Genomic DNA, 16,088 nt, shown 5'->3' with positions numbered 1-16,088 from the left:
AGAATTTCAACATGATTTGAAGAAGTGGTTGTTATAGTTTGTTTCACCGATCGCTATGATATAGCAGTTCCTCCACATGTGAACAGATAACTTGTTTGAGATCTAGCTTTATGTGGATCGGACAAATAACCAAAATCTGCATAACTAACTAGATCAAAATTTGATATATTTGAATAAAACAAACTCATATTGATTGTTCTTCGAAGATAACAGAGTATATGCTTAATTTCGTTCCAATGTCTTTTTGTAGGAGAATAACTATATCTAGCTAATAAATTTACTAAAAATACAATATCTAGTCTTATATTATTAGCAAGATACATAAGTGTACTAATTACATTAAGATATGGCACTTCAGGACCAAGAAGTTCTTCATTATCTTCTTGAAGTTGAAATATATCTTTCTTTATATCTAATGAATGGACTTCCATTGGAATATTTAATGGATGTGCTTTGTCCATATAAAATCTTTTCAAAATTTTTCCTGTATAAATTGACTTATGAATAAATATTTCATATGCTAAATGCTCAATTTGCAAACAAGGAAAAATTTTGTTTTTCTAAGATCTTTCATCTCAAATTCTTTCTTATGATATTCTATTGCCTATAAAAGCTCTTCAAGAGTTCCAATTATATCCAAGTTATTAACATAGACAGTTATAATAGCAAATCCTAATTGTGATTTCTTTATCAAAACACACATACATATTGGATTATTTTGATATCCTTCTTTCAATAAATATCCACTCAGACAATTTTACCACATCCGTCCTGATTTTTTCAATCCATATAGTGATCTCTATAATTTTATTGAATACCATTCTCGGGAATTTAATGTATATGTTTCAGGTATCTTAAATTGTTCTGGGATTCTCATATAAATATCATTATCAAGAGATCCATATAAGTATGTTATGACTACATCCATAAGATTCATATCCAGACTTTTATACACAGTCAAGTCAACTAAATATATTAGTGTAATTGCATCCACCACTGGAGAATATGTCTCCTTATAATTAATACCAAGTCTTTGTGAAAAACCTTGTGCAACTAGTCTTGCTTTGTATCTTTTGACCTCATTATTTTCATTTATTTTTCTCACAAATATTCATTTGTATCCCACAGATTTGACACCTTCTAGTATTCGAACTACTGGTCCAAAAATCTGTCATTTTGAAAGTAAGTTTAATTCTGCTTCGATTGCTTATTTCCACTTAAGCCAATCTTTTCTATGTTGACATTCTTCAACAGATTTTGGTTTAGGATCTTCATTTTCAGATATAATATCAAGAACAACATTATATACAACAATGTTGTCAATAACTATATTAGTTTGATTTCATCGTTTGACAAAGTTTATTGAAATCTCATTATTATCTTTAGGTTTTTCGCTTTCCTCACTAGTCATGTCAAGAATTTCTTCATGGGTATTTACATCCTCAACCAAGACTTTTTGACTTTTTTTTTTCACTTTCGAGGATTTTATCTTTGGAACCCATTGGTCTACCACATTTCTAGTGTATTCAAGACTCATTAGCGACAACTTGTTGTGTTGGGATATCAATTTTTTATGGAACATTTGCAGTTGGTATATGTGACTTAGTTACTTTCTTTGCATCTATAAATGCATATGGTAATTGATTTGCTATATTTTGCAAATGAATTATTTTCTGAACTTCAAGTTCACATTGATTTGTACTAGGATCTAAATGAGACAATAACGATGCATTCCATATAATTTCTTTTTTCAATTTCTTAATTTCTCTCCCTAATGTTGGAAAATTTATCTCATTAAAATGACAATCAGTAAATCATGCAGTAAATACATCACCCATTAGGGGTTCAATATATTTAATAATTGATGGTGAATCATATCTGCCATATATTCCTTGTTGGGATTGGTGTTCTAATTCTCCCGGTGTCTCGTAATTTGTAATTTATACACATTGTTATGAATAAAATAAGAGTTATTTTATCTGACATTTACTCATATCCAATAAACAAAGCTCCATGGTTATTGTATGTAAACTTAAGCATATATATGAGATATACAAGTGGATCATGCCTTAAGTGATAACCTAAATAGGTCTGTAGTCTAAGGATTAAGGTGGGATACCTGATCCTGGTGACACTGCGTATATGACCCGCTTTGTAGAGGTTTGCAAGTGTTGTGAACTACTATATATGGTAGATCCTGACCATTCATGTGGAGACGTGCGAGCAGGGGTGTCCTATACAAAGAGTTTGTAAAAGACCGGACCACGAGATGACTAGTTTCTGTATATAACATTGTTGATACCGGAGACTTACATCTCACATAAACGAACATAGGTGACATGACCTCAATTGTGAATGTTTTGGGAACTCCTACCTTTGAGGGCGGTCCTTTGATTAGTATGGGTGAGAGTGGCCAGATTGCCAACTCAAAATGCCTACCTTTTTGGGGATTTGTCTAATCTGGGAGCTGGGAACTCAGTTACACAAATGAAATTCACTCCTTCCCTGAAGCAAGATAAGTAGATAGATTACTCCATTAAGGGCTAATTCGGGGCTTGAACATAGTGGCTACAGCTTCTCTTTGGAAGAGAGGACTCAGTCATAGTAGGACTATGACTTATGTTCATTAGAAGGATCAGTGGTACTTAAGAAGTTAGATGTAACTATAGGGGCATAACGGTTATTGGCCCAACTATACTTACGAGCGATCTGTGAAGGGTTATCACATTGTTGATTGGTTGATATGGACACATAATATATCTGTAAAGAGTTTAGTCAGTTATTCACGTACCATTGGAGCTTCGAGTTACAGGTTCATAAGGTCCCCTTGGTAGCTCAATGGATTCAAGTTGAGAAGCAGTTCTTGGTATTGATTTGAAATATTCAAATTGACAAGAGGTAATTCGATTATATATGATATGATCGGTGTGGTGTATGAAATACATCAAGGGGAGGATTAATGTAAATGAGATTTACATTAAGTACCATGAAATAGAAAAAGAGTTATGGTTTATACATTTCATGAGATGAAATATTAAAACTATATATTATAAATATACTATGGTAAGTTGGTTATCATATATATTTATAATAATATTAATTATTGGATAATTATCTCTTTTCTCTAATAACCAATTGAGTGGAAGGTTATTGGTGGTTTCATGGTAATTGTGAGATAAAAGAAAAAATGTTTTCCTAAATTTAGTTGTTGAATTTGAGAGTTTCTATTCTCGGAAGTTACTCACGATGGTTGTCAAGTGAATATGATTTACTAAACGACAATTGAAGAGAGACTAGTTGAATGTGGAGTGTTTTTATACGATAGTTTCTCAACTAGCCGATTAGCTAAATGGTCGCATAGCTTTTGTTAAACGATTAGGCATTATCTATAAGATAGACCTTGTCATCTCTCACTTGCTCAATCGTTCACACGATTGTTCTTCCTCCGGTCTCATCCTCTAACCATGTCCACACAGAGCCCACACTTCTGGATTCAAACACCGAGAATACCAAGGTAGCCATTGTGGTGGTGTCGTACTCAACTCGACATATTCAAGGTATTTGGAGGCGATTCGTTGTGTTCGTGGTCTTGGAGTTTATTCTGTTCGTGGTCACTGTGATCGTGTTATGTTGCGGTCGTGGTGTTCGAGTGTTCGGGTTTTCAGTCTTGCTGATTGAATGAGCGTTCGTGATCGAGGGTGTTTGAAGATGAGTTCAAAGGTATGTGTAATTCTATCCCTTGATCTTAGTAAAGCATGTTGTATTTCGTATTGTGCATAGCCTGTTGATAATGGGCAGAAATGCACGTTATCATAGTGCTAAGTTCTTAAACAATGTTGGATTGCATTGATGAAATATGCTAAATTGCGTCCATTAAGCATAAATTATATAATATTGCGGTCGCATGTGTCCAACGCATTAGAGTAGTTGATCTTTATAACATAATGCAGAGATTGCAATCATAGCAATACATTGATCGAGCGCAACTTCACCACAAGGCTTTGCGTTGATCGTGCTCGCAAACATTTGCCCAAGAAGAATCACCGCAACTTGGTCAGTGCAACATGGTAGGCGCATCTGGGTGAAAGGATAATTAAGATCGATGGGACAGAAAGCTGACGGCAGTCGGATCCAAATTAAGTTGGCAGCCGATAACGTTCACAAAATATATTTAGCTTTATCGGTGACAATTATCCAGCGCATCAGTCAAGAATTAAAGTTGTCCCATGTGTACAACCGGGAGAGAGAAGCCGCCTTTCACCATGGAAACTCTATAAATACCAAGTGCATTCTTCAGAGAAGGGGTTAAGCAGTCGATTACTTCATCACTTTATAAGTTCATGCCTCTGTCCATAGTGTTCTTTCATTTTAAGGCGGACGCGAGGAAGAAGGTGTACCGGTAGATCGTTCCGACAAGCTCGAGAAAGCACTGAAAGCTCCAAGACAGAGAGAGGGCCGATACCAGTGGAAGCGGGAGCATTTGTAGATCAGAATAAGAGATTCAGTGTAAAAAGCCTCGGTCAGCAAGGAATTGCTACCAGGCTCTCTATCTTTATTTTCCATTGTCATTTTGTACTTAACTTAGTTATAAGAATGGAATGTCTTTCTCTATATCTGTTTACTCTCTATTATTTATGCATGAGTAGCTAAATTAGTTGAATGGATTGAGAAGTAGTTAGCTAGCATAACGAGGGAATCTTCATCTTTGCTATTATCTTGTTTATATATGCTTCATTTGTCTATTAGAGATACTCGATAGGGTAGTCTAAAGACAGGATCTAGACTTGGGAAGGTCAGGTTAGAATCTAGGTTTGGAAGAACCAGATTAGAATGCATAAACGGGAGATAGGCGCTTAGGAATGAGCACTATTTGTTATTAACGCATCGCATACATCTTAGTAATGAGGTATGATTGTATGCGGTCACCTTGCTTTCATGCATTTTGCATCATCGCATCGGACAAGAGTAAAGACTTAGGGATAAGCTCTATGGTCATTTTGCATTCAACACATGTGTCCTAGACTTAGGAGCATCGTATTTACATTGGGAAATGACTTGTTGTGCATGGTTGTAACATGATCACAAGTTTGACGCATTCCCGAGTAACGCTAGCTAAAAGACCTTCTCAACCTGTTCATCACATACTCATTACATCTATCAATGCAACTATCTTTCTCAAATCCGTCGCCTGTATTTACTTTTTTTTTTTTATCAACGCAACAACATACCCAAAATTATTTATTTACTTGGTTACTACAAAGTTTTCATAAATATTACTAACGTAACTATTTTCACAAGTCCCTATGTTCGACCCTGGACTTACCAGGAAACTCAGGGAAATTTACACTTGAATTCCGCTAGGGAAACTTGAGTGCACAACGCAATCCATCAACGCATATCATCATATTTCCATTCAATAAAATAACGCATCACCTGTATGTTTCCATTTCTTGATTGTAATTGTTGTTGTTCAAATACGAATAGAATTTGGAATGATCATTCTGCTGCTCATGGAAATCCTCATATCCGATTTCCTTCAATTGGTATCAAAGCCAGGTTTTTCTGATATTCCAAATTTTACTTCTATTTTGAACTTCTTTTACAGTCGTGGAGGGTTTTCTACATTGCATTTAATTGTTAAATGCATTTGTGGATGGAATTGATGAATGTTTATGGGTTTAATTGCCTCTGTTTAAAGCTTTCTTTAAATTACAAAGTGTTAATTTGTAAGGACCCCTGTGTTTTTTTGGCATAATCAACATGTTATCGAGTCTGTAATTTAAAGTGTTTGAGTTAGTCGAGTTGTTCATGAAGAAGTTTCGAAGCATGGAGATGCGGTTCTCAGCAAAGAAGAAGACCAAAAGTTGGTCGTGTCGTGTAGCCTCAGGTAAACAATCGTTGGGATTTGGCTGAACGATCATGTAGATTTTTCTATAAGATCGTGTAGTATTTACTAAATGATCGTTTAGCTAATGTTAAATGATGGGTAAATCGTTTACTCTACCGCATAGCAATGGCTGCCCGATTGCAGAGACGCTGGAGGTAGATGTTCGTAGTGGGAGCATATGATGCTCATCGTTTGGGAAAAGGCACGCGTTAAACGATTGTGTAGTTAGCATGCTCATCGCATAGTCACTGACTGACTACAGGATCACACGGTATACGATACGAAGGCGCTCGCTCAGCGATCGTTTAGACGATAGTGCTTCACCACATCATAGTCGTTTAGACAATCGTATAAGGCTTGCGTTGCGGAGCACGCTACATGATCATGTACCTCATGCTTCATCGCATAATAAAAGGTACACGATTGTGCTAAACGATCGTTTAGCTCTGGAAGCATAGGTAAATGATTGAATAAAGTGTTTACTCTTTCGTGTAGACGATCGCAGAGGAAGCTTTGGTACACGATCAGTGGAGATGCGTTGCATCGACCGAACGGTTCAAGACTTGGTTCGCCTATTTGAACCAGAGACTCCTTGTTGTTGTAATAGTTAGCTTTAGTTTTTGAGGATTTTGAGGCAAATTTTCCCCGTTCATCAACATTTGTTAATTATACATGAGATGTATGTGGTTTATATGGCAAAGTGTTTGACATATAGATTTGAAACCCACCTTAGGTTGTGCAATTATCCATGCATTATGTATTATAAGTGTTATAATATTGCATGAAGAAATTACATGAGAGCATGCGCATGTATCATGAAAATATAAGTGTTATATTTATGCATGCAGTAAGCATATTCATGCATCATCTTTATATTATAAGTGTTATAGTATAAAGGTGTATGGAAGCATGTTTTTCTTGGTTCATTGCTTGTTTGTATAAGAGTTATATAAAAGATAGCAATGAATGAACAATGCATGGAGCATGACACTTAAGTTGTTTATAAGCGTATGAATGCCTTGTATGTGCTAGCTTTGCATTGTGTATGATTTTGGTTGTTTCTGTTATAAGAGTTGCATGCGGACTTAGGGTGAACTTATGTTTTAAAAGGGATTTAAAATTGGATTGAGATAGACCTAAGTTCAAAGGTTCTAATGGGATTAGCAACCTAGTTTAATCTTTTTAAATCAGTTTATTATGATTAAATTGATTAGCATAAAAGATTAAAATTGTATTAAATCTATCTATAAGGGACCTTTTGTCTAAGGCAGGTTCTATCTAGGCTGGGGTACTTAAGCTGATAGAAACAGAACACTCCTACCTGGGAACCTACCTGGAAAGGTGAATTAGATAGATTTTTTGCAAGCATGCGATAATTGGTCAAAGACTCCGTTAAAGAGTTTAATAGATGATGATCAAAAGTTGTTTCAACTATCCAAAGTAAAAGTTACTCTTGGGCAATACTAAAAAGTCACTTAGTTAAAATTCTTAGCCGTGTTTTTTCTAAGTAAACTAAAACCTAGGTTATAAAATACTCAATGGGAGGACAAGATGTATTTGATATGTCAATGATTCTACTCACATCTCTCCTTGAATGTTCACGCCATGAGATTCATGCTTGGCCTCGTGGTGCCCTGGGAGCATCTCCCTTCAGATGGTGTTTGCATGAGTCAATATCAAAGTGGATGGAGAGAGTGTTTATAGTAAGTGGGTGAAGGGTGTGCATCAACACGTCCTACGGTCTCTGTCATTGGTTCACATCGTGAGATCATTCTATACTCCCTCGTGGCGCCCTGGGAGCGTCCCCCTTCAGATGGGTTTTATGCAGTTGGTCAAGATCAAAGTAAACTCCAGAAATGGATAGGATTGCTTTAGGTTTTGTCCCAATCAGATTTTTCCCTTCGGATTGGCTGCTTGGGGCAGATCTCTAAGGCCTAAAATGGCAGGTCACATTTAGGGAAATTGTTAAGTAACTTAATGATCTCTTAACTAAATCAATGATGGCTAGTCGTTATAGAAGCAAGAGTTATTCTGGTATTAAAGACTAGTTGAGAATTTCTCAATTCAAAGGAGGGATATTTGACCTCCCTTCGATGGCTTCTATCCTAAACCTTTGAAGCGTCATTGCGAAACTAGATGTCATACAGAGTTCATGTTAGTCTTGCTAAACCTTATTGGATATTGTATGTTTTTTCAACGGGTATTTGCTTAAAACCTAACGTAGGTCAATGTGTTTTTGTTTTCAGCAACTTGTTAGTATTTCATTTAATGCCTCTTATTTGACCAAATACAAATAGTGGAAAGAGTCTTATAAAACGTATTTCGTGGTAAACGACCTCAAATTTGTCATGGTTGAGGAATGTCCTCAAGTTCGTTCGAGTTGTTTTTAATTCAGAAGCATGCTGTAATTTAATTTTTGATGCATAATCTGTTTTGTATGATTGTAAATGTTTGCGTTCAATCACAATGGAATTTGAACGATCCGCTTCCGCTCAAAGGTTCTCTGTAAATAGAGTTCCTTCACACCCAACATATGAACATGATCTATGCTTTTTCATTAAAAGAAAATAATTACAATAAGAAAAACAATACTTAAAATATACCAAAGTTACTAAAAAAATTGAAGATAGATAAAAGAAAACAACAATATTAAGTCTAGATATTCTCAAAGTCAAAAGAAAGACTTGATGTTCCACTAACTATGTCAATCTTCTCTTCAAGAGATTCAAAGAAGTCCGCCACATCCAAATTTATCATGCGGGATAGGTCAAATATGTCATTATCCTGGTATGCAAAATTTGCTTCCACATTTTTCTCTTTTTCCTTCAGGGAGGCTTGATAAAGGTCAATTAAGTGTTTTGACATACGATATGTACATGACCAACTAAGTGTTTTGAACTTTTATTTTGTGGAGTTTTTCCTTTGTGATCATCATTTTGTGTGATTCTTTTGAAATTTAAAAAATTAGAACGACCACTACGAAAATAATAATCATTTCTTCCTTTACCACGTCATGACTTCGACCACGACACGACCACAACCTCGAACAACCAATCTATTAACATTCAAAACCAAATATTTTCACTTCAGAGGAATAGTGTTGTTCTAGTTGGTCGAGATTTATGGTTCTTCATCAATAACTCGATATTTTGTTTGGCCACGAGAAGATATGAATTAGTTCAGAATATTGTTTAAAACCTTTTTCTCGATATTGCTGCTGCAAGAGCATATTTGAGACATGAAATGTAGAAAATGTCTTCTCTAAACATATCAGCATCAGTAATTTTCTCTCTGATTTTAAATAATGTGAAGTTGTAATCACTTAATGATTTGAAATCTTGTAGCCTCAAGTGCATCCACTCATAACGAGGTTTAGGAAGAATAATTGTTTTTTTTTTTTTATGATCATACCTCTCTTTCAAATTTTTTCACAAGATACGGGGATCTTTTTATTGTACTATTTTCAATCTCTCATTGGAGATGATAACGAAGGTAAATATAGCTTTTGCTTTTTCCTGACTGGATGTTGTATTTCCTTCTTTAATAGTCTCCCTTAGATTATAGCATCTAGGTGGATTTCGACATCAAGTACCCATGACAAATAATTATTGTCCTTAATATCAATGGCAGCAAATTCTATTGTTGAGATTTTCATGGAAACACTATCATAAAATATTGTACTTATGTTAGAAATTTAATAGATACTAATATGCAATAACATTAAATTTATTAATTATAACGAATAGAGAAAAACCGACATACCTTTAGGACCTACTTTTAGCGGGAAAAACGACAGGAGCTCGTGCTGATAACGTGTTGTGAAATTGAGGAGTATGACGGGAACACGAGATATAGAGAAAATATAATATAATAATATATTTATATAATAATATTAAATATATAAAATATAATCTAAAATAAAAGAACTAAAATGATAAAATTGGATATGAAATTTTGAAGTGTATTTCTCACCAATGTGCATTATATTGAGATCTACCATGTCACTATTTATAGGCAAAGTGGTTAGTAGGATGTGGACTTACATGGACATCACGCATGAATTATCACAATGCGCATAGACAATATGAAAAATGATACATGATTTTTAGGACACTAAACATTAAACATCTATTTTTATGATATTTATAATAATTATCCTATTACATATAAATAAATAATTTATTCTCTACTTCTCAAAACTTTTTGGACGATGGGAGTGGTGACAAAATTATAACTTCATTCATTGTTGGCCCTACTATGACTTTAAAAGTATTTTCTTAAAATAAATACAGTTCAAATTAGCATAAAATATATGATATCCAAAAAAAAAATCCAAATATAAGGTAAATGGTAAAGGACAAAACTGGTAAGTACAGTACGGAATTGTTTGGTTAAATTATATAAAATACTCGTAAACTTTGTACTTCGTGTCAAAAATATTTTTAAACTTTTAAAAGTTTCAAAAATACCCTTAAACATTCAAAATGAATTAAAAAAATACTCTTATGGTTAGTTTAATGTTTTGTGTCAAAAATGCCTTTAAATTTTCAAAAGGCTAAAAAATACTCTTAAACTTTTTAAAAAAATAAAAAAAAAATACTCTTACTATTATATGAACAGAAATCGTTAATACCGTCTTACTTTTCTATTTTTCATATTATTTTCTCCTGTTCCTTCCACAATACCCTTATATTCCCCTTTTGTAAACATTTATTTATAAAGAAAGAGAATAATGAAAGCACCAAGGGATTTTAAGATTTAAGTTTTTTAACAAAATTGTAGGTTAGTAGTTGAATGTTTGTTAATAGAGATATCCAATTTTCCCACGGAGACGGGGCCTCATGGTGCCCCGCCCCGAACGGGGCGGGGAATGGGGGAGAGAGTAGGGGAAGAAAATTCCCCGTGAGCTAAGGAAGAAAATTCCGCCTCGATTAGCTTCTACATATTTATTTAGTATAGTTATCTAATATTATGTTATTATTATTATTATATAAATATTACATTTAAATTTCAAATTTGATTATTTATTGAGAAAGATAATAAATATGTTTAAATTTAATATTTAAATTTATATTATATATGTAAATAATTTTATTTATATTTATTTATTTCTACTAAAAAATTAGTTAGCTTTTTTAGACCAAATTTGGGTAATTTATCCTTAAATTCAAATTGTGTAAAACTAACCATAATAAACAATTTAGTGATAAAGTTAATTATTTAATTAAAATTTGTTCACATTAGTTATAAAAACTAACAGGAAAAAATTCCCCGTGGGGAATCCCCGCCCCAATCCCCGTGGGGAATTTCATGAGGCGAATGAAATGGGGAGCGGGGACAGGGATGGGAAATGGCATCCCCGACCCCCCTCCACCCGTGGACATCTCTATTTGTTAATAGCTAAATATATTTTTTTTATTTGGCTATTTATCATTTTGGTATGTTTTAAGTAGAGATTTTGACTTTAATTTTTTTTTGTGATTTTATGATTGAACTTAAAATTTTGGTTGTTGAAAAAATTGGTAGGAGCTTAGAATTGGAAAATTAAGAGAAAAGTAAAAGTATTATATGAAAAAAAAAGGATATATGTATAATTTAATTTAAATTTGTATTTTTCAAACTTAAGAAAACTTCAAACAAATTGATCACCATATTAACAGTCTGAGTATTTTTTTTTTTAATTCTAAAGTTATTTTTGCAACAAGGTATTAATAGTTTTTGTTCATATACTGACTGTGAAGGTATGTTAAACTTTTTTAAATTAAGTTTTGAAAGTTTAGAGATATTTTTTAAACAAAACTTTTAACGGTTTCCATCTAAAAACTAACGACAATGATATTTTTTAACTCTTTTCGAAAGTTCAAGAGTAATTTTGAGACTTTTGAAAGTTTAAAAATATTTTTAATACAAAGCACAAAAATTAGAAGTATTTTTTATAATTTAACCAAATTGTTTTATAAAAAACAATTAATGAAAAGGAAAGATATAGTTCTTTGATAACTATTTGCATTTTAAAATTATACGTATTTCGGTAAATTTTTTAATTTTCATACTTTTGACATTTATGTTGGTTTAATATAAAAAAAAATCACATTTATGAAAGAGGCATTATTAATCAAATTTTAAAAACAAAAATAAATTTTTATATTTCATTTAATAATAATTTAGTTTTAAAAATTAAATTTATAAACACAACTTCTACTCATAAATTTCTACGTTTTTCTATCCACTTCTATTAATGTTTTAAAAAATAAAGTCAAGCTTTGAAAATTAAAAAAAAAAAATAGTTTTTGTTCTCAAAATTTGATAGAAAGTTGATTCGATTTATTACAAATTATTGCTAAGTAGGTATGACATCACATGCTCAGATTAACTATTTTTAAATTTATTAATTCTAAATTATTAACCATTTTTAAATTATCCCTAAAACGTGTTCATCAGTCAAATTTTGTAATCAAGGGGAAAATTTATTCCTTTGGGAAAATGATTGTTAATTGATGGCCCCTACATAAAAGCAAAAGCATTATTCTTCCAAAAAAAAAAAAAAAAAAAGCAAAAGCATTATTCTTTTTAAGAAAAGTTTCCAAAAAGAAAAAAAACAAAAAGGATTAAGAACAAGAAACAAAAGAGGGTTTTTTGAGTGGCTTAGTTTAATTTACATACCATGTGGAAAAATGGAGAGGACAATGGGAAAAGTTAGCATACTCTTCCTCCCATATTTGTCTGATAGGCTGCCAATCCATGGTGTCAAAATCATGGCTCCCAATCCACTTATCTATAAACTTAACTTCCATTAGTATTACTCCAAAGAAAAATATGTATGGAAATTCAAAAACCAAAACTAAGTAGAAAAATAGGTATGACGCATTTTGTGGATGTTGTTTCTTTTGTTACTTGTGAACGTTCTTGTAATTTTTTGTAACTCACTCCTTTGCTCACGTTTTTTATGATTGTTTTGGTGTCCTACCTTCTTCTGTTTAAGAATTGTATGAGACCTATTAGGACTCTGATTTTCCTAGTTGGGTGTCTTCTGTTCTTCTTGAGGACTTAGTTCGTGGTTAATTCTTTGATTTTTAGGAAGTTTTCTAAAAAAAAAAAAGTAATCCTTTGAAAGAAAGTGAAAAATAAATATTTTAATTGTTAAAAGAAGCTTAATTTACCCTTAAAAATATTATTCCTAAAACAACACATTTTACACATTTTTACTTTTGCTTCTTTTTACTAATCTTTCATCTTTTATTTATATAGGAACAAATACTTTTTTAATACGTGAGTTTTCAAGAACTCAAGAATAGGTACAATTGATCCCTAAAGTTTTAAGTTAGCTATTTTGGTCTCCACGTTTTGAGAAATAGTTTTAAAAGGTCTCTTATATTATATTTATCATTCTTTATAATTTCTTTTATTATTTTAATTTAGACTTGACAATTTTAAAATAAAAAATTAAAATGATAAATATAATAGAAAGGACCTCTTAAACCTATTTCTCAAAACTTAATAACCAAAATAAGTAATTTAAAACCTTAGGAACCAATCACACCTATTCCTGAAAATTTGAAGACGGAAAGGATATTTTCCCCATTTATATACCATCAAAGCAACAAAACTTGCTTAACTTCTTTTTTAAAATGTTAAAAGAACTACTAAAATTGTCACTAGTATTAGTAAAAGATACAACCTTGTTATTCGTTTGATACCGTGAAAATTAAGCCCGTAAGTATTCTTTCACCGATTTCTTAGTTTTGTTATAACTTTTTAGAAATATATATATATATATATATATCAACTTTTTTTTCTTACCGACTTAAACTTGGTTAGAAATTCAAATATTTACATAGAGAAAGATAAAATCAATTATTCTGAGATCAAAACATGCAAAAAAAAAAAAAAAAAAAAAAAAAAATTCTCACCTTTGAAAAAGAAATAGATGTCAATTACAGTTGATTTTTTTTAACCCAAACCAAGGGATTAATTAATTGTTAGTGTTGTTTGATAGGTGTAGTAGAAGTGAAATAATTTGAGGAGGAATATTATAATGTAGAAAAAAGGAAAATAAATAAATAAATAAATAAAAGAAGAAGAAAAGTGAAGAACTGACCGCCTGTTGGAAGGCGGTGAGATAAAAGGCAAGGGAGCACTGATCTCGGCGGCCAGGACATACAGAATCCATCGTTATATCGGCAATGGCCGGAAACACCAAGTTGGAACCCAAATTGCCCAGAAACACCGTCGCAAACAGGTGCCGCAATTCTATTATTAACTCCATCTCCGATTCTCTCTCTCCCCCTCTCTCTCTCTCTTCTCCTATTTACTACCTTATTTTTTCATCCTAAAATTCTTGGCTGCATCCTATTCCATTACACCCTTTATTGTTTTTTTTATTACACAATTGGTGGTTGTAATAATTTTAAGTCTCTATATTTTTAAATTTATAACAATATAACAATTTAGTCTAAATAAATTTATCAAAATTAGATGTTAATTTTTATTCTTTTTATAATGTAGACTTTGTATTTTATATAAAAAAATATTGAGTCCTTAACTAGTTTATCCATTTATTTAGATAAGAAGTCTTATTAAATCTTAACACTAATTTCTACAATAGGTACTAAATTTCTACAAATCTTAAAGTACAAAGTCAATAATTTTACATAGTAAAATTCAAGAATTAAATTATTACAAAATTAAAAATTCATGGGCTAAATCGTTACGATTACAAACCAAAATTTAGGGATCAAATTATTATTTTTTATAAAAATTTAGTGTTTAAAAATGATTTTTAATCTAATTTTAAAATAAAATTAAAATTTGTGATATTTTAAAAAATTGTTCAATAAAATGATGACACATGACAATAATCTTTTTTATAAGAAAATATTTTATTTAATATATTTTTTTTGTTTTGACAACAAAAGGGGATGCACATAATTTGATCAGTCTTGATCATTATTAATTTCTCTCCCCTTCTCAACAGTCCATTGATCATTCACCTTTCTTCAATTACGATGAGCATGATCTGCAAATTAGTGGAAAATGGACCAAATTTAATCCCAATTATTTCAAATTTCTAACCCCTCAGAATCCTAAAAGTATTGTCAGAGGAGATGATGATCTTTAATATTGTTGAATTTTGGCCAAAAGAATTGTTCTCCTACCTTTAAAAGTGATAAAAAAAAATTCTATTTCTTTGATTTCTAATTATTCTAATCTACTTGGTATACTAATTCAATTATATTAGTGCATAATGATCTTAGATAGTTTTCTTATAATTGGAATGAGTGAGCAATTTTTTCGTGATTTTAGTTCACATAGTTGATTTTTTTTCTTATATTTAGTTTTTCTTTGATTCGGAATTTCTACGTTAATTCTGGTGTTTTTTCAGTTTTAATTTTCTTTTAATTTACTTCTTTTTTTAATAGTATTGAGAGGGGTTTATTAGAATAATAGGGTAGGTTTAAAAACCATTTAGGAAAATCGGGTATTTTGAAATAAATTAGAAAAAGATGTAGTTTTTTTTGTCTTTTATGGAATGCATCTTTTTAAAAGGGGCATTCACCTTAAAAGTTGTGTCCACTCAGAAAAACCAACGGAAGTTTGCATAGAATGGAGCTTAATCCTTTTGTTTCTTTTTCATATATAAATATGCTGCAACTTATTTAAATTATTAGTATATTAGCTTCGAATAATGGTAGCATTTTTTCCCTTTCTTTTTAAATGGTCAATCTTAACTCAACGCTAACTAATTAATACGATGTTTTATCTTAAGAGATTCAGATATTAATCATCATTTTTTTGTTATGTCCGATAATTATCTTTATATATTGAATAACTATATCTAATAGGTTAGAGTGATTGACGCTATTTAATTTTAAAAATTACATTTTTTTTCTGTAGAAATTAGGATATAACTTTTAATAATTAAAATAGTTTGTTAGGCAAATTTGTGGTTAAAAAAATTTGCTAAGATAAATTGACTATGATTCATAATTAAAAAGAATTGCATTTTCAATATTCACTCAAAAATTCATAAACATCTGCCTTGCTAGATTTTTTACCAGTCTTTTAAAAGGGTTTTAATTTCATACTTTCTATTTATAAAACATGGTATATTAATTGTAATTAATTAGTTTATTTGAATATTATATTAATTTAGGTTATACAGTTAAAATTTAAAATGCTTGATACTGTGTACTAAAAATTC

The 16,088-nt window shown here is 31.4% G+C and overlaps 1 protein-coding gene across 6 annotated transcripts in view; it reads right to left on the bottom strand.

Annotated features, from left to right (window-relative positions):
* LOC120088371 (hippocampus abundant transcript-like protein 1) overlaps positions 1-14,269 on the bottom strand; it is a 36,097-nt gene extending 21,828 nt beyond the window's left edge. For 3 of the 6 annotated variants that reach the window (XM_039045605.1, XM_039045603.1, XM_039045602.1), the window contains exons 1-3: positions 13,986-14,265; positions 12,551-12,662; positions 9,650-9,658 (exon numbers count right to left, since the gene is read on the bottom strand). In XM_039045605.1, the coding sequence (XP_038901533.1) occupies positions 9,650-9,658; positions 12,551-12,662; positions 13,986-14,153 (289 nt within the window). In that variant the 5' untranslated portion in view covers positions 14,154-14,265. Of the gene's footprint in view, positions 1-9,649; positions 9,693-12,550; positions 12,663-13,985 lie in introns of all 6 variants that reach the window. The other 3 variants (XM_039045607.1, XM_039045604.1, XM_039045606.1) reach the window with 3 other exon arrangements.
* Positions 14,270-16,088: the final 1,819 nt, after the last annotated feature.

The sequence above is a fragment of the Benincasa hispida genome, chromosome 10, assembly GCF_009727055.1.
Source record: "Benincasa hispida cultivar B227 chromosome 10, ASM972705v1, whole genome shotgun sequence".
Taxonomy (NCBI): domain Eukaryota; kingdom Viridiplantae; phylum Streptophyta; class Magnoliopsida; order Cucurbitales; family Cucurbitaceae; genus Benincasa; species Benincasa hispida.
Note: the sequence above shows the minus strand (reverse complement) of the source record. Positions and strands in the feature narration are given on the sequence as shown.